The sequence below is a fragment of the Brienomyrus brachyistius genome, chromosome 12, assembly GCF_023856365.1.
Source record: "Brienomyrus brachyistius isolate T26 chromosome 12, BBRACH_0.4, whole genome shotgun sequence".
NCBI lineage: Eukaryota > Metazoa > Chordata > Actinopteri > Osteoglossiformes > Mormyridae > Brienomyrus > Brienomyrus brachyistius.
The window spans coordinates 702,879-724,916 of NC_064544.1; the positions used below are offsets into that span (position 1 = coordinate 702,879).

General features: G+C 43.6%; 1 protein-coding gene across 6 annotated transcripts in view; it reads left to right on the forward strand.

Annotated features, from left to right (window-relative positions):
- The window catches only part of LOC125704399 (probable phospholipid-transporting ATPase IA), a 92,556-nt gene that overhangs the window by 16,674 nt on the left and 53,844 nt on the right, over positions 1-22,038 (forward strand). For all 6 annotated transcript variants that reach the window (XM_048969871.1, XM_048969874.1, XM_048969875.1 and 3 more), the window contains exons 3-14: positions 349-448; positions 1,413-1,511; positions 6,025-6,070; positions 6,852-6,892; positions 7,552-7,625; positions 9,181-9,250; positions 10,218-10,345; positions 13,041-13,152; positions 13,406-13,571; positions 16,231-16,358; positions 16,461-16,538; positions 17,723-17,811. In XM_048969871.1, coding sequence (XP_048825828.1) covers positions 349-448; positions 1,413-1,511; positions 6,025-6,070; positions 6,852-6,892; positions 7,552-7,625; positions 9,181-9,250; positions 10,218-10,345; positions 13,041-13,152; positions 13,406-13,571; positions 16,231-16,358; positions 16,461-16,538; positions 17,723-17,811 — 1,131 coding nt within the window. The remainder of the gene's footprint in view (positions 1-348; positions 449-1,412; positions 1,512-6,024; positions 6,071-6,851; positions 6,893-7,551; positions 7,626-9,180; positions 9,251-10,217; positions 10,346-13,040; positions 13,153-13,405; positions 13,572-16,230; positions 16,359-16,460; positions 16,539-17,722; positions 17,812-22,038) is intronic.

Here is a 22,038-nt window from a genome sequence, read left to right on the forward strand (position 1 = left end):
AGTATATCTTAGTGTAGTGTTAAGTAGTTTGCACTTCTGAAAGGTGCGTTGACCAGGACAGACTTCCCTGGTTCTCTTTAAAACTTGCTGTTGGTTATTTATTGGTTCCAGGCAGTTTTTTTATGGCTCTGCATGTGGACTTTGAGACAGAGATGCTTGGAAGGTGACGGTTATCGAAGTTATTGAGGAAGAGCGGAATGATAGACGGAGAGATGCGTCGTGCAGCTACGGATTTGAGAAACTGTCAATATGAAGATGATGTTCCGCTGAGGCACACTGAGCATTTCTTTGTCTCTCTGCCACCCCCACCCCCCCCCCCCCACCTCCCACCTCCCTTACGTCCTCCAGCACTGCGAAGTACAACGTCCTCACATTCCTGCCCCGGTTCCTCTTCTCCCAGTTCAGGAGAGCAGCCAACTCCTTCTTCCTTTTCATCGCGCTCCTGCAGGTAGGTTAGTCATTCGGAGAAGTTCTGATCCGCACCTGTGCCGGGCTTCTGCATGCCACCGTCACCGCCGTGGGGAGTGGCTGCTATGCAGAGCGGAGGCGATATGCCTGTTTGGGTATTTCAGGAGAGGGGGGCTTATTCTCTCGATAGGATATCTAAACAAGGACAGCTTATGGCTGACAAGATTGAACTATAAGTGGAGACAGAACGCATGACATTTAGCCCCGGACTGTAGCAGGGATGTACCGGAATTGACTGACACAGACATAAGACCAACACATACTAGCATCAAAAGATCGTCTGCTGAAGACACCAAATAAGGCAACGACCCTCTTAGTTCATCTATAAACCTGTTACCACTGTGCTTCAATGATGCCATATTTGCAGCTGGGTGGAAGTCAGCTATTTTTGTGGCGATACCCACCCCCACTGAAAATTCCAATGAATCTCCATCCCGCCCAATATCCCCGTTCCAATACTTGCTGGCCAGCTATACATCTTGGAGAAGTACCACGACCCCTGATCTACAGTATAACAAATGGGAATCTGTGCTGGCCAAGGACAGTCATGCGTAAATGATATAGACCAGCAGTACCCAATTATTTTCTCCTGAGATACAAACTCCATCAGCCCCATGGACTCCACAGGACTTGGGGTGACCTACGGTTTCCCTTACGTAAATTAGTCCACTGGGTGTATCGGCCTGGATGTGGACCAGAGTCTGCATTCGTGTCCCCCTGACATAGACCACCTCTATGGGCTTGGGATTCATTCCAGGTGAACCCGACCCATATCAACTAATTTGATATGCGCAGGTCCTGTTTGATACTTAGAGGTTGTAATCCATGTTGCCTATCTTTTGATATCATCTGTCGATAAGTAATGTAACAATTAGTCCATTGATGTGACTGTTTCATTCATGAGTGGCACAACTATAGATAACACGTGCTCTGCTGTGCCCTAGCAAATTCCGGATGTTTCACCAACTGGGAGATGGACAACCTTAGTTCCTCTTCTCTTCATCCTTATAGTGGCAGCTGTAAAGGAGGTCATTGAGGATCTGGTAAGAAATCACCACTTATTTTATGTCAGTTCTTACTTACGCTTGTATCCAGTAACTTCCTGTTCTTTCATATTGATTGAGAACATATCCTGGCCACTTCGGGTGAGACTGTCTGCCTGTCTGTCTGTCCGTGTCTGGTGATTGGTTTGTGGCAGCACACAAAAAGCGTCACAGCAAAGTAAACTTTGATTATGCAAGGGGCTCTCTACCGGTTACGTTGTGTTTGGGGTCATAACATCAGTCAAGGATTTTAAGATAAGATAAGATAAGATAAGATAAGATAAGAAAAAATGTTATTTATCCCAAGGGAAATTCTTTTGTCCTTTACATGCTCAGTGCAACAATAGGAATAAAGGTAAGGTAAAGAGTATAATGGGAACAGAAGTAAGAGTCATAGAAATAATAGTGCAAATAACTATGAGTAATACTTTGTATTATAACTATATAAATACTCATAAATACTCATACTCTGTACAAAGTAAAAAAAAAAACTATAACTAAGCTATACAAATAAATAATATTATAAATAATAAAATAACAGATTATTAGTTTTATAGGTATTATACGTATTTTATAGGTATTAGCAAAGAAGGATCTGTTCCAGTTCAGGATTAATCGCGTTATTACCACTCAGAGAGGCTGTCCAGTAACGTTTGATCTATTTCTCTCTGCTAGTTGCATCTTTAAAGCCTCTTCAGAATACATTTAAATCTGGGTGGTGACATTTTTTCCAATTTCTTTGTGTCAGGAGGCGATATTTACATTCTGCTTAATGGTAAAGTGTACTCCGCAGACTTGACAGATTAAATATTTCTCTCTTCCTCTCCTAGTGCTGCATATGTATCATGTCTGAGAATGGGGGGCTGGCTGGTTTAGCTACAATATCTTGTCCTCCATCACCTCTGCGGGTTGGTTGAGCACCTGAGCTTGTTGGTGTCTGAGAGGCTGCAGCTGTTTCCCCCAGGAGGGACCCGGGCTGTAGAGGCCACTTGAAGGATAGGATTTGTGACCAAAAAGCTTAAGGTTTAAATACCAGGAGGGATGTGTGCCTGTATGGAGAAGGTATCCCCCAGTGTGTAAAAGCTGTTAAGGAAGTCTGAAGTAGCACATTTGCAGGGGGAATATACATATGTAATTAATAATATGGTTCGTCCTGCTCTTCTCTGGTGCAATCTTGATGATAAAAATGGTCGCCTAGACTAAGGATTCCGCGGATCAGTTACGTCATACAGAAATGTAACGGTTCGGGGCGATCGATCAGCGATTTCATAAGTTTAATCGTTTCAATGTTTTTTTTTTCGGGTACGAACGCGAGGGGTCTTAAGGAACTGAAATATATATCATTTTTGGAAACCCAGTCGTAGACGAAACAGTTATAGGATTGAACACTGGGGTTTGTTTTATAGGCCTACGCTTCTTTTGTACGTGAGTGTTTTAACTTGAATTTATACGAATGTATCGGTTTCCACGTGTACAAGTTGTTTGTGATTTTACGTCCTGGAAGCTCAGTAATTTCTGTGGTTGACTTGAATGGTACAACGGGTACGAAATCCACGTTAATGTGGACGGTGACGTCACTCTCTGTTGCGCGCAGCTGAGCGAGGCTCGCGTGCAGTTGCCTGAGCGCTACAAAAATTAGATAATTGGTTGTAAAAAAAAAACGTTCAAGTGATTGACTATAAAGTAAGTGAATCGGGTCTGAGTAAGTGAATTCTTCCTTTACTTATCAAATGAGTGTTTAATTAGATTTTTTTTTTATTCCACAAGAAGCTGGGCGTTAAATCATATTAATCCACGAACGTTTATTTAAGTGTTTATGACATGTAACCATTCACGTCAGTGATAGAAACGTAATTAAAACAATTATACCAATATCTCTCTACTTTAGGTACTGTCGATTCAATTGAAATGAAGTAGCTTCATACAACGTTAGTGGTGTAGCCTGATTCTCTTTAAGTGGAGGTGTTATACTCATTTACTTACTTATTTACATAGTTATAAGTCCCTGCCTGGCTTCACGTAAATGAAGGAGAGAAGGGAGCTCCATTCTTTTCTAGACCGCAGCTAACGGCATACAGAGTTTGCTTTAAAACCGCCAGAACCAGTTCGCCTGTCTTCCCTCTATCCGCTAAACAAATATACATGATGCAGTAATTCATTTCCGGTATGTTGCATTTGTAAATCTTGTCAACAAAGAGATTTCACTCAGTTTGTTTATTTATTTTTTAACGGAGTCCCAGTCCCACTCAGGTACTGTATTTGAATAACTTCTGGTGGCCTTTCTTAGAACTTACGGCATTTTAACTCAGTTCTTTGTTGAGTAGATAGTAGAGTAGATAGCAGATGTATAAGCAGCACTTTGGCACTGGTTGTCTTCTCACCCCGTTATGTCTCTCTGTCAGCCTTTGGTACTGTAAGGCTCGTGGAGGTGGGCTCCATCACTGGCCAGCAGATTCCGAAGATTAATCTCTACGGTGGCTGTGTGATTGTTTTGTCATTGACTGTGGGAAGTAACAGTGCAGAGCAGTTTTCCTGTCCTTCCTGTGCATTTTACCAACATGGCTGACCAGCATAAGCATTTCAGTTCAAGGGTCCATCATCCATCACTAATTTTGATATTACTCTGTTGGGTTAATTTTTAAGTTTTGATTTATTTACTGGCACAGTGACTCTGGGTAGCAGTACTGGTCTCATACCTCTGGAATCCTGGGGTCAGGTCCTGCTGTAGCTCTGTGAGTTTTCCTAAATCACGCTTAGATTATGACTGGACTCTGTGGTGGACTGGCTTCCCGCCCAGACTTTACTGGGGCTCATGCTTTGCACATTGTGAGAGGATTCATTCTTGCCGTATGCCTGCACCGGACGAGCGGCTGCTGTTGCTCTTGAGCTCGGACTTCACAGGCGCTGTCCGTTTTGAGTGCTGAAACCAGCAAGGAAAAGGACTGTCGGTCTGGATTTCCACCGTGCTGCTCTCTTCGCTGTTAGCCGGATACCCTCCTGGTTCTACATTGTAGCGGCTCTTGGCTCATTTCCTGTTACTCTGTGTCGAATTACACCCTGTGAAGCTTCCAGTCAGGGCAATGAAAAAGTGGGGGTCAGCCTCCTGTATGTTTGGTGTGCTGTTAACTCTGAGCTCTCTAAACTGTTCAGTCTGGGACTATGAGCGTGTTCATAACGATTGCATTGTGTAAATATGTGACCCGTCGCCACGGAATGCGTCTTAAGTCGCACATGTAGAACTTCACCCATAAGACTCATTTCGTGGTGATGGGTCACATATGGCAGATTGCATGTTCCCAGTATGGTATTTTTTATCACCATGAAGTGGCATGTTGTTGTAAAATGTTGATTTATTGTAGAATAAATGTTTAAAGTGTGGAGTATATAGTCATTTATTGGCATATTTTATTGGTCTGTTTTTTTCTTCTTCCATTTCCTAAATCTCAGCACTATTTATCTTGGCAGTGCATTACCTGGATTCTGTTTTATTTCCTGGAGTTTGGTTACATATTTGCATAACCCTCTAAGTGGGAGAGTGTCTGGCATGTATCCCGTGCACACCTCACGGATTCTGTTGTTCCTTGGATGCAGGAATACTAACCGTTGGCTTGCCAGGAGGAGGTTGACACTGGTTACACCTGCTTTTATATAATTATCTATTCACGGTCGTGACACAGACAGGGCAGGGATAATGTGAAATCCCGTGTTCCACAGCCAGTTCCCAGGCTTTCATTTTTTTTTCTTCCAGCATCCTACGAGAATGTGACTTAAATGTCGGGTTCCAAAAGATCACCAGAGATCTAGTCGGTTGAGATGTTATAGGGCCGGTTTTCTTCTTTTTGTCACTTAGTCTGAATGAAAGCCTGATCCTTTTTCGCAGAAATGCAGTTTTCACAGACACCTTTATGATGGGAATCCAGGAAGAGATGCCCCATTAACTGCTCCTATGGGCTGCATATTGGAGATCCTGTAGTTCACACATGAGTAATTCAATGCATTGGAGTACCATGCACAAGCTACTGATGTATCTAATTCCCCGGATCCCTATCTTCTTGTGAGAGGTAGAGAAGACCGGTGGACCTCATTATCTGGCTCAGAACCCAACCCCCTCCCCGTGAACTCGGCAAAACAGAAGGCGCAGATGCACGCTCTGCCCCAGGAGGACGGGGCCTGTGCCCTCCACCTTGTGCTCTCTGAGGTGTAAATCATGTTTTTCTTCGGGTGCAGATTGATGGCTTATCATTTCAGAAGTTTAATTCGAAGTTGCGGTTGTTTGACGGTGCCCAGAGAGAAATCTGTAGGCATGTTGGATTTTTTCTTAATGCAGTTTAAGAATGATCAATGAAAGGATGAACAAGGCCAAGACGGAAACGTGTCAGGAGGCATGTCATCATTCTGCCTGTTACCATTTTCACACTTAGGATGGGTTTAAATATGAGATGGCCGACCTGTTCCACCATTTTGCTGTCTGGGTGCATTGATATAATCCTGACCTCTGTTTTCTGCATTTCAGAAGCGTCATAGCGCAGACAATGTAGTGAATAAGAAGAAAACCCAAGGTAAGGGATTTTCCAAATGGTGTGCATTTATTTAAAACAATTATGATGATTCTGGTGTTTAACTTTAATATTATAATTTTTATGCCCAGCATAAGAGCTCCCAGCCTAAAGTTTTCTACATAGTCTGTAGTATAACCTGAAAAGTACAGTGAGTAGGATTTGCCCTTCAGGAAGTCACATGTGGGTCACTAGTGCACTGTAACTCTAGTCCTGTTGTGGTGGGTTCATCCAGCATGGTAAAATAGGTTATGAAGTAACTAGGTTTCCACTGGTGACAGATGTTGCGTATGAAGCACTTAAATACAGCGTTAAATTCTGGTGGTCTTTGAGAAGATGCCAAAACAATGCTGCCTGCCTAAATTAGACTGGGCCACACTTCATAAATAACCCTACCAATGGAAGTATCCGCAGTTCCCTGTGGTGTTCCTCATTAACAGAACTTCCTGTTAATATGTGTACAGTGATCTGAATATTCCTTTAGGGGTCTCTTAGGAAGCATAATTTCCTGCATGGCTAAAAATAGATCCATATCTGCTTTCCCATGCCATTCCTTTGAGACATGATTGATTAACTTGTAATAAATAAACTAAAAGGACCGTGCTGATATTTTTATTTGTTGAATTTATTAAAGAACACTGGTATTGTGATTTGAGTGTAGAGCAGGACCAGCATGGATGGTGGGCCTAAAGTAGATCAGAGTACATATCCTGTGTATCTCCAACATTTATGTTGTGACAGACGTGTTTGTTTACACTGAAATAACTCTTTCTGACTTCATTAGTGCTGAGAAACGGCACCTGGGAGATAGTCCACTGGGAGAAGGTGAGTTTGTGGGTTTCGCCCATAGCTGGCAGCGATGGAGTGGTGTTGCCTTGTCGTGATCATGTCACCTATAGGTGTCACTATAACCTGTTGTCAAAGTAGCTTTGCATTGCATTAAACTTTGGTTTTCGAACCCCGTTCACGCACAAACGCACAAAGCAGAGCTGGTCCCCGGTCCACCACACTCTCACTGGGAGCTCCAGTGCCGAGCTATAATTAAATTCACCACTTGCACATTCCTGGGAAGACTCTCGACAAAGCAGCCGACCGGGACTGTGTCGGCCTTTTATCTGGGCTTTTTTGAGCACACAGTTAATTACCTTCTGTAGGGTGTCGACCCACTAATTAGAAGGTACAAAAGGAAGGGCTGACTGTTAGCTGTGGAGCTCACGTCTACGTGGCCGGTTAATCTGAGAGTAGTTTGGTAACATCGCATCCAGCTCTTGCCTCTTGTGTCCTGCCTGTCAGCCCAAGGGAGTCCTCAGGAGGTACTAATAGGCCTGAGGCTTGACTGTCTGTTCACCACAGGTCACAGGGATGGCAGTTTATGCAGCAATCGTTGAATGTTGCCAGCTGATATCATAATTATTTTTTTTCTCATTTTGATTACTGCTTGCATTGTATGTAATGGTCCATAGTAACTAGTGTATTTCTTGCAGGTAGTGGTGGGAGATATAGTTAGAATAAATGGCAAAGAGTTCGTACCTGCGGACACAATCCTACTGTCGTCCAGGTAGAGGAGCTGACATGTAGGGAGTCTGTTTCGGGGGTCCTTTCGCACTCTGGCATGTTATGAAAAAGCGATGGTTATGGAAAGGCAAAAAACTCAAGCACCTTTACGTTACAGGATTTTTGATTTGCAGTATCCCACAAAAAAAAAATCCATATACCCTAATGAAATTACAATTTTTTTGCCTTTCAGAATTGTCGCTTTTATCAGAGCAAAATCTTTCAAAGCTGCATTACTGATAACGTGTGTGCGCTGATTCTTCCCTTCCTTTTTCAGAATCCACCCTCAAATCAGGTCCTCTTATTAAGTCGGCTTTCCAAAGCGTATCTCTAACCTTGCCTGAGGGAATGAAAGCAGCACATTTTAGATTTTCTCGTAGTAGAATCTTTTTTCTTCCATAACACTAACCTCTCAGACTCCCAGGCCTTATGTAGACCAGTGTGACGGCTTGGATGAGCGGCATCCCTTCTCAGACGGGGGCCTGACTAGACTCTTCCTGCTAACAAGTTAGATGGCTTCTGAAAATAAAGCTGCTAAAAATAAAATGAATGTTCTCTGTTTTCCAGAGGAGAATTCGGTCTTTTTCATGTTTGTTTACATGCTGCGTGTCTTCATTCCTTCAGCTTCTTGTGCTGCTTAACCTCCTCTCCTCTTCTTCTTCTTCTTGGCCACGGTCCCCTTCCTCTCTCTCCTGGTGTGTTTACTAAAATAAGGTGGTGGTCGGGGAGGTAGTCCGAGCCGCCAATGGCGATCACCTGCCTGCCGACCTCATCATCCTGTCGTCCAGGTCAGGAGCTCAGACTTCTGGCAAACCTGTGGGTACAAACACAGTTCAGGTTGGGGCTGACATGATGGAGAAGTGATCATTTACTCATGGTTATTTAAGCTAGTCACATGACCTCCGTTGCACAGTGTGCCTCACCTGATGCAGAGACTCCTTAAAGCACACTCTTTAGCACGGATTACTGTATCACGGTGTACTCATTTGCATAAGTCAATTAATTTACTAGCGCCCTGTACTGCCATCTTGTCCACACTCCAAAGCCCCACTGTATGTCACTGTTACCCTCTTTAACTCCTTTATCTTTCTGCAATGTTATCCGCTGCCTCAAGTTCTTTTTGTTAAAGGACAATTAAATGTTTAGCCCTCTAATCAAAAGTTGATCCATCTGCCATAATTGTTACTGAAAGACAGAAATCAGTTCATCTATCACGATGATGGCAAAACTTGTGTTTTTCGACATTCACTTGTCCTTATCAGGCTAGCTATTCAATAAAACATTGATTTAAAATGACAGAGTGAGTAATTTTAGTTTTTAATAGCACATTTGCCTAAAATGTTAAATTTCCCATAACTGTGATCCAAGAGTTACCAATTTCATACTAACACAAAATAATCAGTGCAGATTGAGTACTGCCATCATGTCAGAAGATATTTGACGGATTGGCCAGTGGCTGAATTCCTGTCTGTCCGTGACAATATGCCTATGATGCTTCTTCATGAGCTTCCCACATCTGACCTACCATGTCGCATTTGATGACTTCTTTTCTCGACCAGTGAGCCGCACGCCATGAGCTATATCGAGACATCCAACCTAGATGGAGAGACCAACCTTAAAATCCGACAGGTGAGTTTTTGAAATCCATTCTTCCGTCTCTGACATTTATCATCTGTCTTTTTATTGCCTCTCTCTTAGTCTCTATTTATATATCTGTGATGTGTGTGTGTGTGTGTCTGTAATATATCAATGCAACTGTGGTATTGCTAGTAGGTCTGACATTGTTTATTACGAGAATCTATGAAACTGTTGACACACCAGTGCAGTGTCGCCCCTCTCACTGGAATATATCAATGTATACCACGGCTTTGGTAAATAATATTTTCTTATTGGTCCAGAGATGTTGCATGGTTGTTGATTTTTTTTCTTGTAACCGTGCAGGTAGTTCCGGCGTCCTAACAAAAGTTTTATATTAATGTATTTTAATGTTTTATTAAATATGTTAAGATAAAAACCGGAGTGACTTTTTACTCACAAATTTATCAGCATAAATTTCCCTGATCTTCAAAACATAAGCACCAGTCTGTTGATGGTTTCTATGTTAACTTAATGGACTTTTCACTGGCTGTGTCCAGTGACTAGCCTGACCAGGTGTCCTATCCTTATAAGAGAGCACATTGAAACATCATTAAATGGTAATTGAAATGATTTCCTTCTGGAAAATTAACTGAGACTAGTTTTTTTTTCTGTTTTTTGTTCATTTGCTGTGATATAAATGGGATAAACCACTTTGAGGTGTGAAGTTCTACAAAAATAATTCACTTTGCGGATTATACCAAGTTGTCGCTGATTTGCTTTCATAGAATCGCACACCTCATCGTGGTTTTTCTCTTGTATACGTATGTAAGTGATAATCTAACTAATAATTAACATCTGTTAATTGGTCATGTGTCCTAGAGTCTGATTTTCTGAGAGTTCCTTCCAAGGTTAATCAGCCCTCTGCAACCGGAGGAGGGCGGTGATGTATAACCCGTTCCAGGCTTACACGCTATCCCCCCCCCTCCCCCCCCCCCCCCCACCCCTGGTGCTCACACAGGGCCTGCAGCTCACTGCAGAATTTAAGGACACAGAGAGCCTGGCCAGGTTGACCGGCCGTATGGAGTGCGAGAGCCCCAACCGGCACCTCTATGAATTCGTGGGGAACATCCGTCTGGAAGGTCACAGGTATGCAGGCCTGTTTGGTTTACTTTTTTCGACAAGTCACAGCTGGTACACTGCAGCTCTCAGAGTCAGAGGTCGTCAGAACTGTTTACTCCCTCTTCCTACTGCTCCAGGGTTTCAAAACAGCTTCTTAAAAATAGTGTATCAAGCAGACCTTGAGATTATCTTATTCATGTGCTTCATTCATGTTAGTACTAAACACCAGCCTTATTGTAGTCATGGTTTTTTAGCAGATGTGCTGTCCATGGTGTTCTCCGTCTTGCGTACCGAGTTTCCTGTGATGAACACCAGGGGACAGTTGCACAAAACACATTGAGTTAAGATTTCCTTAAAGTCCGACTTAAGGTTTCCTTAAAATATAGTCAGTTGTACAAAACACCCTTAACTCTTTTCCTTAAGGTTTCCTTAAAATGTTCACTTAAGTATTTAAGTTTTCCCCCATATCTTGGTTTTATACTTAAGGAATCCCTTAACGTTCCCTTAACGGTTGCACGAAAGACCTTAACAACGAAAGTAAGGAAAAAAACTAAAGGTTCCGCCAACTGTATCTAAACTACAACATGGCTGAGTTTATGGTGAAAAATTAAGAAATGAACAAATCCTGAGAAGTGTCCTGTGACTGGGAGTAACCAATGAATATGATTAATGATGATCAATTGATTTTACCTGACCGACAGTCAATTTATGATTTTATTTATATGGCCCCCGATATGTTTATAATTCATTATTGAATCTGGCTAGCAGATTGACCGTTCAGTTTCACAGAATAAAAATGGTATAGCATCCCACTAATAAGTGCTGGCGAGTTTCACCCTGGGCACTAGCCATATTAGACAGAAGCACATCAGTTATGAAACACATTTTCCAATTCAGAAATATGGAGACACATGCAAAAATGCATTTATTGTAAATGAGATACAACGATAATTCTGTCTGCTCACTTTTCCTTCCGCTACTCTTTTCATAGTACTTCCATATATTCATCAAAGCAATTAAACTGGAGGTGATAATAGGTATCATGAACAGGCGTGAGTGCACACAAGCAAATAGTCTCTATGCAAACTGCACAAATTTACTGCCGTAAAATGTCTTTCAATGCTGTAAATTCGTTAAGGTTTTTCCTTAACTAAGGAAACCTTTTAAGGGATTTTGTGCAACACCTCTAAATAAATCCCTCAGCTAAGCAGAAATGAAACCTTAAGTGTCACACTTAAGGGGAAAACTTAAGGTGTTTTGTGCAACCGGTCACATGCTTGCAGTGGAGAAGCAGTTATGGATGGAAAGAAAGAAATTTAACAACGTAGCAAATATAAATTCATTGTTGCTGCGGCCTTGTCATACATCTAAAACAGATAGCATTTGCCAGTATTGCTAGGAAAACGGGTATCGAACGAGCTTAAGCTTAACGGCATGTTGCTGCAGCAGAAGGGATAGGACGCTCCATCAGGAATTCCCCCAGGTTGGCTTTCTGAAGGGTAATAAATGAAAACTGTGCCTTTTCAGACCCAGGTGCAGCTTCTGCTGCCTTATCATGTGCACTGTCAGCCAAACACCAAATCGGATACCCTAACGATCGCACTGTGGATTCTCCTTATGGACTTGGATTGCATCCATGAATCAAGGAAGTCCTCAAACCCTTCGCACTGGTGACTGCAGTGCTGTGCTCCGTCCTCGTTTTATCATTTCTCTAGTTCTGTATTATTTCTGTTTAGTGTCATTAGTTTGCATGCTCTCCGCATCTGGCATGGGTTTCCCCTGGGTGTTCCTGTTTCCTCCTGCATACAGTTTGGCTTACTGACAGATTGCCCATAGTGTATGACTGTGTGTCCGTGTACGTGCCCTGTGAATGACTGGCATCCCATCCAGGGTGTACCTCAGCCCCGTGCCCTAAGCTCCCTGGGATAGGCTACAAGCCCCCTGCAACCCTGATCAAAATAAGCGGATGGAAGATGGATGGTAGTCTATAATTATCACAGGTCTGTTTCGTTTCTGTTACTTTAGAACATATTGTGGCTTAGAGGTGAGCCAGGGGACCACTATATTCAGCAGCAGAGTGGAGTCAGTACATCTGCTTGAATAATACCGGTACTGCAGTAATGGCCTATGATAAGGTCAGAAGGATCTGCTTGTTTGGATATGTCCTGAAGGGAATGCTGTAGGGAGGCTTGCTAGAGAAGGACTTTGGAGTTTTGATTTCAGCAGAAAGATGAGTAAATGAGGTGCTGGCAAGGAAGCATCTGTCCCTCCGATGTAGATCTGCGCCTCAGAAGAGAGATGCCGGCCTCACCCGCACTGCTTCGGGCTCGTTTCATGGGACGCCTGAGCGTTCGGTTCCCTGCCTCGTCTCTCATTTGTAGGCCGTGTGTATATCAGTCTCCCAGCTTCTGCCCGGACGTTCTGCTCACTTTGACAACTTGCTGGCCGAAAGCCAAATTCAAAACTTTGACTCACCCAGCAATGCATCCTTATATCTAAATTATTTTTTCCCCAACTGATGTTCAGCACTGATATAGCTTAAATAGTGAGTAGCCTCCTGTAAGCAATAAACTATAATGTTCCCCCAGGGCTGCAGTGTTGAAAGGCATTGCATTGATTGAGGAGAGTGTAGTAATAACTATATCTTTCTGTGTTGGCGTGAGCGTTTCCCCAGCTGCACTGTTCTGAACGATCACTTACCCGTGCCCCTTTTTTGCTTCAGTCCGGTGCCTTTGGGTCCAGACCAGATTCTGCTGAGAGGTGCCCAGCTGAGGAACACGCAGTGGGTTCATGGCATTGTGGTCTACACCGGGCATGACACCAAACTCATGCAGGTATAAGCCTGGCTTCACGCCGGTCGGAGGGATTCTACCTCTGACTGAAACTGAAGTTAAAACCTCATCCACAAAGTGGTGTGTGTCAGAGATTTACCCGCCTTTCAGTATCAAATGGAGCCTCTTCTTATACAGTCTTTCGAAACATTTTGATTTGGATGACAGTTGTCATGAGTTACAGCTCTTTTGTCCATGCTGTAGCCAGGTTCCAGTTACTCTCTAACTGTCATTGGCTCCTCCTCCCACCTTCCAGAATTCCACCCGGCCTCCCTTAAAGTTGTCGAATGTGGAGCGCATCACCAACTTCCAGATCCTGGCCCTTTTCGGCTGTCTGCTGGCTATCTCCCTGGTATGCTCTGTCGGCCAAACCATCTGGAAGAGCCAGTATGGCGATGGCGCCTGGTACATGGATCTGAACTGTAAGTGACCGGGCCACACGCGCTTCATTAAAAAGCCCAAATGTCCCCAGTACACCCACCCCTTGTTTTGCATAATGTCTCCCTACCTTTGGTTTGTTCAGTTCCTCAATGTTCATTTTTGCTGCTGCTCATGTTGTCCTTATGTTGCATTATTATGACGTATTACCATTCCGGTAAACACGCGTAGGAAATGCTGCCGGCTTCGGTCAAACGGCACATTTCCCGCGGGAGATAAACGCGCACAACATCGAATGAAACCGTTGAACGTTTCGGCATCACCGTGATCTCGTTTCATTCTAATGTTTGGTCTTTGTTTTCTTTGTTTTGTGTGGTTTTTGTCCCCCATCTAACAGCTCCAGGTAATGGTGGTTTTTAAAGCTTTGCCCTCCCCCCTCAACCCCGAATGCTGTTTGATTCCCTTTGCCCCCTTCTTAACCCCCCCTACCCTTCTGTTGCTTAATCAAACCTCCTTATTTTGCTGCCCCACTTTGAAAAAGCTGGCACTGTTGACCACATACATTGGCAGCTATAAAATATCACCTCAAGGCATCATATTTTGCAAAACCATTTTTTCGCATCAGTTAATTTCTTCTCTTTTTTTTGTTCTCTGTCCCTGGATTTTTTTCCCCCCCAAACGTACAAGTGATGTAGCCCCAGGGACCAGTGTTGACATCTTTCCAATGTCTCCTCTGCCTTGCGTCCTTGACTGTCATTTTTTTTCTGGTGCTGTAGATTGTGGAAGAGGCTCTGGATTGTGCTTCAAATCTATATCCATTGAGCAAATCCCAGTTAATCCTGGAACACAATTTCTCTCTAAGAAACTGAAGAGAAATACTTATTTATGTACAGCAGTGTTTCCCAAACTGGTCCTCGGGGACCCACAGACGATCACATTTTTGCTCCTTCCCAGCCCCCTGTCAGACAGTCCACATTTTTGCTTCCTGGGTGGGAGCAAAATTATTGGCAGTCTGCAGTTCCCTGAGGACCAGGTTGGGAAACACAAATGAAAAGAATAAAACCTTTAAAAAATGGCAGCTGAAAACAATGGCTTTCAGTGTTGCTCTGATTTTTCCCTACTTAATAAAAGGAAGACTGTGCCAGTTAGGATACTCTCTGCACTGATTGCAAAAGAAATTTTGTCGAATGTTTACACACGCGCTGTTCCCTTTCAAACAGGTCGGTCTTGATTGTCTGCGTTGAATCAGTCGCCACTTGTTTTGTGACCAGTGGAACTCCCCATTAAAAATAATAAACTCTAAATAAAATAAATAATAAATAATAAAATAATAAACTGTGCACCACAGGGTCTCAAATTAGTTCTTGGTTTGTTTAACAGGAATCCCCCAACACACAGTGAAAAATAAATACCCCAAACACTGGGGAGGCGATGCATTGCACAGTGGGGTACAATATGGTCACAAAGCAGGTTTTCCGTCTCCATGTTGATCAGACACTTTTAACAGAGGGGCCATTCAGTCCATTGCGTGTTGCTGTCTTGTAAAAGCAGTGGTATTGTGTACGTTTGCCATGTTCCTTCCCCTAGCAACCATGAGCCGCTTTTATCGTTTATGGTAAAGTACAAAGACAGCTGGCAGTGTGAAATGCAGTGCCAGGGTGATCCCTGCCATCTGTAATGGATTACAATCGTCCAGCTAATAATATAACTACGTTACGTACTTCTACCTGTGAGTCAAACTGACTTGCATTTTAGTTCATTGTCAGCAATGACAGCCTTGTATGGCACGTATGTATGGCAGATTCATGCAAGTTCACCCTAATCCTTCGGTCAAGCTGGCAGAAATGGTGATTCTCTATGTCCGACGGAGAGCTACCTGTCACTGCTCTGTCGGCTAAATATCGAGCAGCTTAGAATGTTGTTGCATTTGTTTTTTTTCTGCTGACTGATGGAGAAGGAATTGCTGACCCCGCTTTGCACCAGTATAACTCGTAGTGCAGCATTTTTACTTTGGTGTTGTCCTCCAGGCAGCTGAAGGTGACTGCTAATATTAAGGGCACCGTGACAGGCTTTGAGAACACCGTACAGTCACCCGCACACTTTGTTGGTGTTGGATTCCCCACCTGGTCTGATGACCTGTCCATGTTTACAGGGCAAGAGATCTTACATCTGACAGTATTTTCAGAAACTGCGATGGACTGAATCTCCCACCTTTGTCTTGCAAACGTGAATCATTTTTCCACTCATGAATCAGCCTCCTCTGTCTGTCTGTCTGCTGTAAGTTTCATTTGTTGTGGGAAGAACTCTGGAGTCAGAGTTCCTCTCCCGGCCAATGTAACGAGCTCTGGTGTTGATGTATAACACTCTAGTGGTTCTGAGTAGCCTTAATAGGTAAATGGAATTACTTATTTTAGTTAGTGGTGTGACAGTGTTCAAATGGGCGGTGTTTGTTGAATCAATATTCCAACATCGGTTGTTGTCGTTTTATAAGAAATTGGATGCTAGTCTTACAAACAATCGTTGCAGTACTTAAGGAGTATTGGATGTTGTATTAGTAAGGAATCATGTCAGAAAGCTTTATAAATACCAGTTCACAAGCAAGCATTCTGTGGGCTACTGATACCTGTAATGAACATTGTTTTAGAGATTCCTGTTAGGCTATGTGCATGCCGATGGTCTCTTTTGTGCCCCCCCCCCCCACAGATGGAGCTGCTGCTAACTTTGGCCTCAATTTTTTGACCTTCATTATCCTCTTCAATAACCTGATTCCTATTAGCCTTTTGGTCACCCTGGAGGTCATTAAGTTTGTCCAGGCCTTTTTCATCAGCTGGGTGAGTGCTGAACAATGAGGACAATTCACTACCCACAAAAATGCTGCTTCCGCTAGATGTTGTGAGTGTTGCTTGTTTCCATCGGTTTGACTTTATTGTCAGGACATGGACATGCACTATGAAGCCACCAACACGTCCGCCATGGCTCGTACCTCCAACCTGAACGAGGAGCTGGGACAGGTGAACTGATGTTCTTTTCAAATGCCTTATGTGCTGCACTAGTCTTTGTGTAAGACCTAGTGTAATAACACTTTGCATTATCAGCATTTTCATAATGCCTTTATAATGCATTCATAGAACATTCAGTGCACCTTCATAATGCATGCATTGAACATTCATAAGCAGCATGTAAGTGCACTTTAACAGCTTTAATATACATTGATGACAAACTGTCATGGCCCGCTCGTCCTACCCGGACTCATTCTGTCACAGCTAGCACAGGGAAGCATGCGAAGGAAGCCGTGGATAGGGACAAAGGACTTTATTACAGGCTAACACACTCAATAATAACATGTAACATTAGTGACCGGACTGGGGGAACAAACTGAAACGCGGACTAAATACATTGAACTAATGACAACAACAGGAAACAGCTGGTGAACATGGGGATCCACACGGGGTAGATGAGGGGGCGTGGCATGCGGGGCAGGGGGGTAGGACGAGTGGGGCATGACACAAACATTGTACAATTGTAATGTTTGTTATTAATGCATATTAAAGCTGTTAAGGTGTTTTAGGATGTTAAGGGTCACTTACAAGCTGCTTATGAATGTTCTATGAATGCATTATGAAGGTGCAGTTAATATAAAGCACTCTCCCTGGTGTTTTGTCAGAGCATATGGAGAAACTTGATAATGTTCTTTTTAGACTGCATATCACTTCAGGGGACATTTATCAGAGGCGCACCTTTCATTTCCACCCCCCACGTAATTTGTCGTGCTGAAAGTTGTAAAGTGCACATGTGCTTTGTGCTGCATTCTGCTGTTCAAAACCAAGCTAACGTCTCCGTCAAACGCCATTAAGGGGCCTGATATGACTCGGCAGCAAGTCAAGACAGGAACCCCTCAGGGTACCAACAGACATAGTACTGTGCTGGCTTTTCCTGGCTGTCATTAATCCCCTTGGACATGCTCTGAAATGGGTTGAATGCAGAAAAAAAAGCTATACTGACATTGTAGTGTTAGCATTATTTGAATTTTGTTTCTCACCTAGAATTTCTCATCTGTCAGCTTTTAATGACACATTTATGCGTCGCTCATAACAGATGATACATGTACAGCGTGGTTTCTTGTTGCTACAGAACCAGCTGTTTGTAGATCTCAGGCTGGGTGTCATTTTTAATGTGCCTGCCTTCCCTCTTCTAGGTGAAGTACATCTTCTCAGACAAAACCGGGACCCTAACCTGCAACGTGATGCAGTTCCTGAAGTGCACTATCGCAGGAGTGACCTATGGGTGGGTATGGACTGAGTAGCCAGAGTGCATCTGCGGCCCCTTTCCTCCTTCCCCAGCTACCTAATAGCGTCTGCATAGCTGCTTTCTGGAAAGTTTTGCTGTAGATACCAGGAAGTTGAGATTCATGCAGAATGACGTCCATCTGTGGAATTTTTTTTTTAATGCATCCTGGCTTGGGTTTTACATTAGATCTATTCGGTAAATGCGTGTTTTGTAACTAGCAGCGACTTCTAGTAAATGGGTTTGATCACGTGTTCTAGGGTTTTGAATCCACCCTCCAGCAATGAGGGCGAGACCGTTTTCACCTTCCTTCATCCCAGCGTTTATCTCTGCTTGGATTGATAGCTGGGTTCCTCCAGTTTAACGTGAAAAACAGGACCCACGCCCCAAAGAGGTGTCCCCTCATTAGTCCTAGACTGGTGTAGCAGGCCTGATGTCTGACAGAGCGGAGGAATGTGCTTGTAAGCGTGCTGCTGGTTTCTCCTGTACAGGCTGTACTCCAAAAAAACTGTTTTTTGCTGGTTTTCAGGCCAGTTCAATTCAATTAAATTCTGCCTTATTGTCATTATGGTATACAGAGCTTCATTTATGATGAGAAGTGCCTTTTGACTGCTAGAGCTGGTGCAGCAAGTTTAAAATATAATAACAGACTACAATACTACAATAGCAGAATGACAAATAATAAGATAATAGAATAACAAATACAATAAAGAGTGCATAAAACAGGCATTACTGTCTCCCGGTATGAAAGTGCAAGTGTGCAATATCTTAACAGTATAAAATGCTCTGTACCTGAGATCGGAAGGTTGCTGGTTCAAGCCCAGCCTCCGCAGAATAGTTACGTCTGTGGGCCCTTGAGCAGGGCCCTTAACCCCCAGCTCCATGGGGGCTGCTGCAGGTGGCTGCCCTTCACTGCCCCAGCTTGCTGTCGCCTACATGTGTGTCTGTGTGTCACGGAGGCGAGAAGCGAATTTCCCCATGAGAGGTCAATGAAGTGTCATTATTATTATTATTATTGGTAGAATGGAAAGGCATAAACATTGAGTTCCTTAAACAGTTGTAATAGGTAATAAATGACCTATTACAGATATGTGGATGAGTGCGGTACAGTATTTAAAGTACAGTGCAGCATCTGGAGGTGGTATTCAAGAGAAGGGAGATCGCTGGGGGGTCCAAGGTTGGGTTTCGCAGTTCACGTGTCTGATGGTCATGCTTTGGGTCCAATGCACATGCATGCAGTAAGGATATGCTTGTTAAAGCCACGCTCTGCATGTCTGCGCAAGCTGCGCAGGTGCCCTTCAGGTCTCAGATCCCTCTCACTCACTGCTTAGTTTACTACAGATGGAGTGTATGAGGGAACTCTTTCACTCAGTCGGGCTGGGAGCCAGCAGAACTTCGGAGATTTGTCCTTGTTTTTTCACGGAGGAGCTGAAACCCGTGTACTGGCACACTGAGAACTGAGCTCCCCCTAACGAACGATATGAACTCCTCAGAGTATACGCGCTCCCGTACGAGTTATTGATCTGTCCGTTCAAAGGCCTTCTCGGAATCCCGGGAGTGTGCAGAACCCATTTTTTGTGTGTGTACGGAGACAGTGCGAATTGGGACGTTCTCTGAAGATAAATGTCCTCCCCCCTCGCTGCCTTCATGAATATGGATGCCTTGCGTATTCTGTCTGGCGGTTTCGGAGACCAGAATCGGGCCCTGATGGAATTGGGCCAAGGGGTTTTGGCAAGTGTACCAATGTCACTGCCCCCTTCAGAAAATGAAGAAGAAACAGGATGGACTGCTATTTATAGACTAGAAGTGCAGAAATACCAGCCAGATGAGCATCTTCCGCAAAGCACTGCATGCAGAGTATATTATTTTCTCTTCATCTAATGAGGTAATCAAGTATTGTGACTTTGTCTGTATGTGGATGGGGAGGGGTAGGCTGCAGGCTGGGGGTAGGTGGGCTTAAAAAAGGCTTCATTAAATTTCACTTCCGTTAACGAGATGATGCTGACAGTGCCTTTCCTATTGTCGGCATAGTTTTTTTTTGTAGGCTTTGTGGCAGTTCAACAGGTAGCACTGTTGCCTCACGTCTCCAAAGTCATCTGTTCATATCCTGTGTTCATATCTGGTTTCCTCCTGCTGTCCAAAGACATGTACTTAGTGCCTAACTACCGTCTTTAAATGACTTGTTGTGTGTGTTGCTGTCTCTGCTATGATGCGTTATCGCCTTCGAGGGAGGCATCGCTAAGGCTGCAGGCCTGTTTCATCTTGACTATATTTGACTTGATCGTTTAATTGCTCAGAGTGCCATTTGTGGTCGGCGCTCCCTGCGCTGAATAAGGAGGGCAGTGAGAGATGTCCCGATACCTTGCCACATCAGGGATACCCTTTCATTTCATTATAAAGGGAAATATTTTGATGTATCTGCCATAGGTGGCATTGTGGGGCAGTGTGAGTGTGAAGTTCTTCCAGTTCATTCCGTCTGATTATTAACTCCAATTAGTACTAGTCCTTCCCAGCATTAAAAACAAACATAATTAGGGAGAATTAATAGTGGGTTCAATCCAGTTCCAGCTGTATGTAATTATTTGCCTCAGACAAGTGGGCCCCCCCCCGCAGAGAAAGACACCATGATGACAGATTCTGGGTGACAGTCTTGTCTTAGAGTGCAGGGACGGGCAGCCCCGCTGTACTCCGAGCGAGATAAGCGCCTTCGGTCTGCCAGGGCAGGCAGATAAAAGCTGGCACCATGACTAATCCAAGCTGAGAGACAAAACAAACGTTTTTTTTTTCTTTCTAATCTCTCCACATGCACCTCACCCTCCCTCGCACCCACATGTATTTAAGTATGCTGTCAGCGGATTAATTTGTCTTCCCGCCTAAATGCTTAAACTGCAGTTTTTTTTTTCTGTAAGTGTAATCCACTTTAAGTGCCCTTGTTGGCTTCCCTTTTCTCCCCCACTGTGCTCTGCATGCTGGTCATCGTTCGCTCTTAGAGCTTTCTGGGTTTTGGCAGAGTGAAGATTCTCCTGTTTTCTGTCAACAGGTGCAGGTTCTGTGCTTTTTTTTTTAGCCTAATCTGTCCCTTTGATCTTTGTTTTTTTGTACATCCCTTAATTAATGAAGTACGTCCAGGAAACACTGAAAGCGTGGAATTTTCGCAATCAAAGTTGCTGTCGCGCTGTCATGTCACACGGAAAGAGCTTGACCATAGTCTCTCGCTTTTTACATAGGCACCTGTTTTGTCTGATGTTTCAGGGACGGGCCTGTTTTTTGAAGCCGTCCAGTGTTTCCCAAATTGATCCTCAGGGACCCACAGATGGTCCCTGTTCTTGCTCCCTCCCAGCACCCTGCCAGACAATCCACATTTTTGTTCCTTCCAGCTATCAGGCAGACAGTCCACATTTTTGCTCCCTTCCAGCTCCCAGCCAGACAGTCCACATTTTTGCTCCCTCCTACCTCCCTGCCAGACAGTCCATATTTTTGCTCCGTCCCAGCTCCCAGTAGCAAAACATGGGCAGCCAGTGGGTCCCCGAAGCCCAGGTTGTGAAACCCTGAAGTGTTGTGAAGGGGTGTTGTGGAGTAATGAATCTGAAACTCCAATATGCTGCTTTATCCTTGACTTGGCTGCATTTCCATTCATATCCCTTAAGCATAAGTGTGTGTGTATATATTTTGCTTTGCATTACACTCTCTCTCCTTTTTATATTCTGCTCTTCAACACAAAGTCATGTTCATGGAGCTGAGGATTATAGTTATTCAGAGGATGACTGGTGAGATTTCAGGGGTTTTCTGGCCTTCTATCTGGATTTACTTTTGCTGCTTTGCATTATGGGAAATGTGGTGCAAAGTATACCTGCTCTGCAGTGTTGTCTCGGTGTTTGTCACACAGGATCATATGGTTTCCTGTAGTGTAGTGTTTTCTTATGTGTTTCTAATGCTTTTGTTTACATCAGCAATTGCAGTATTAACATGCATTACTGTATAAGTATGGACTGAAAATATTTTGAAATATTGCCTTGTGGGTCTGCATGTATGTTGATATCAGCATTTCCTAGATCACAGATGGTGTTTTCTGAAGCACGGCATAAATGCTCTGCATGAATTGAATTCTTTAAATCACTACGACTTGGAAAAACTATAAAAAAAATTCAAGCTATAGACAAGTAAGCACCAGCATGTAAGCACCTGCCCTTATAGTTTGGGCAGAAGGGTTGCAATGTATGGGAAATA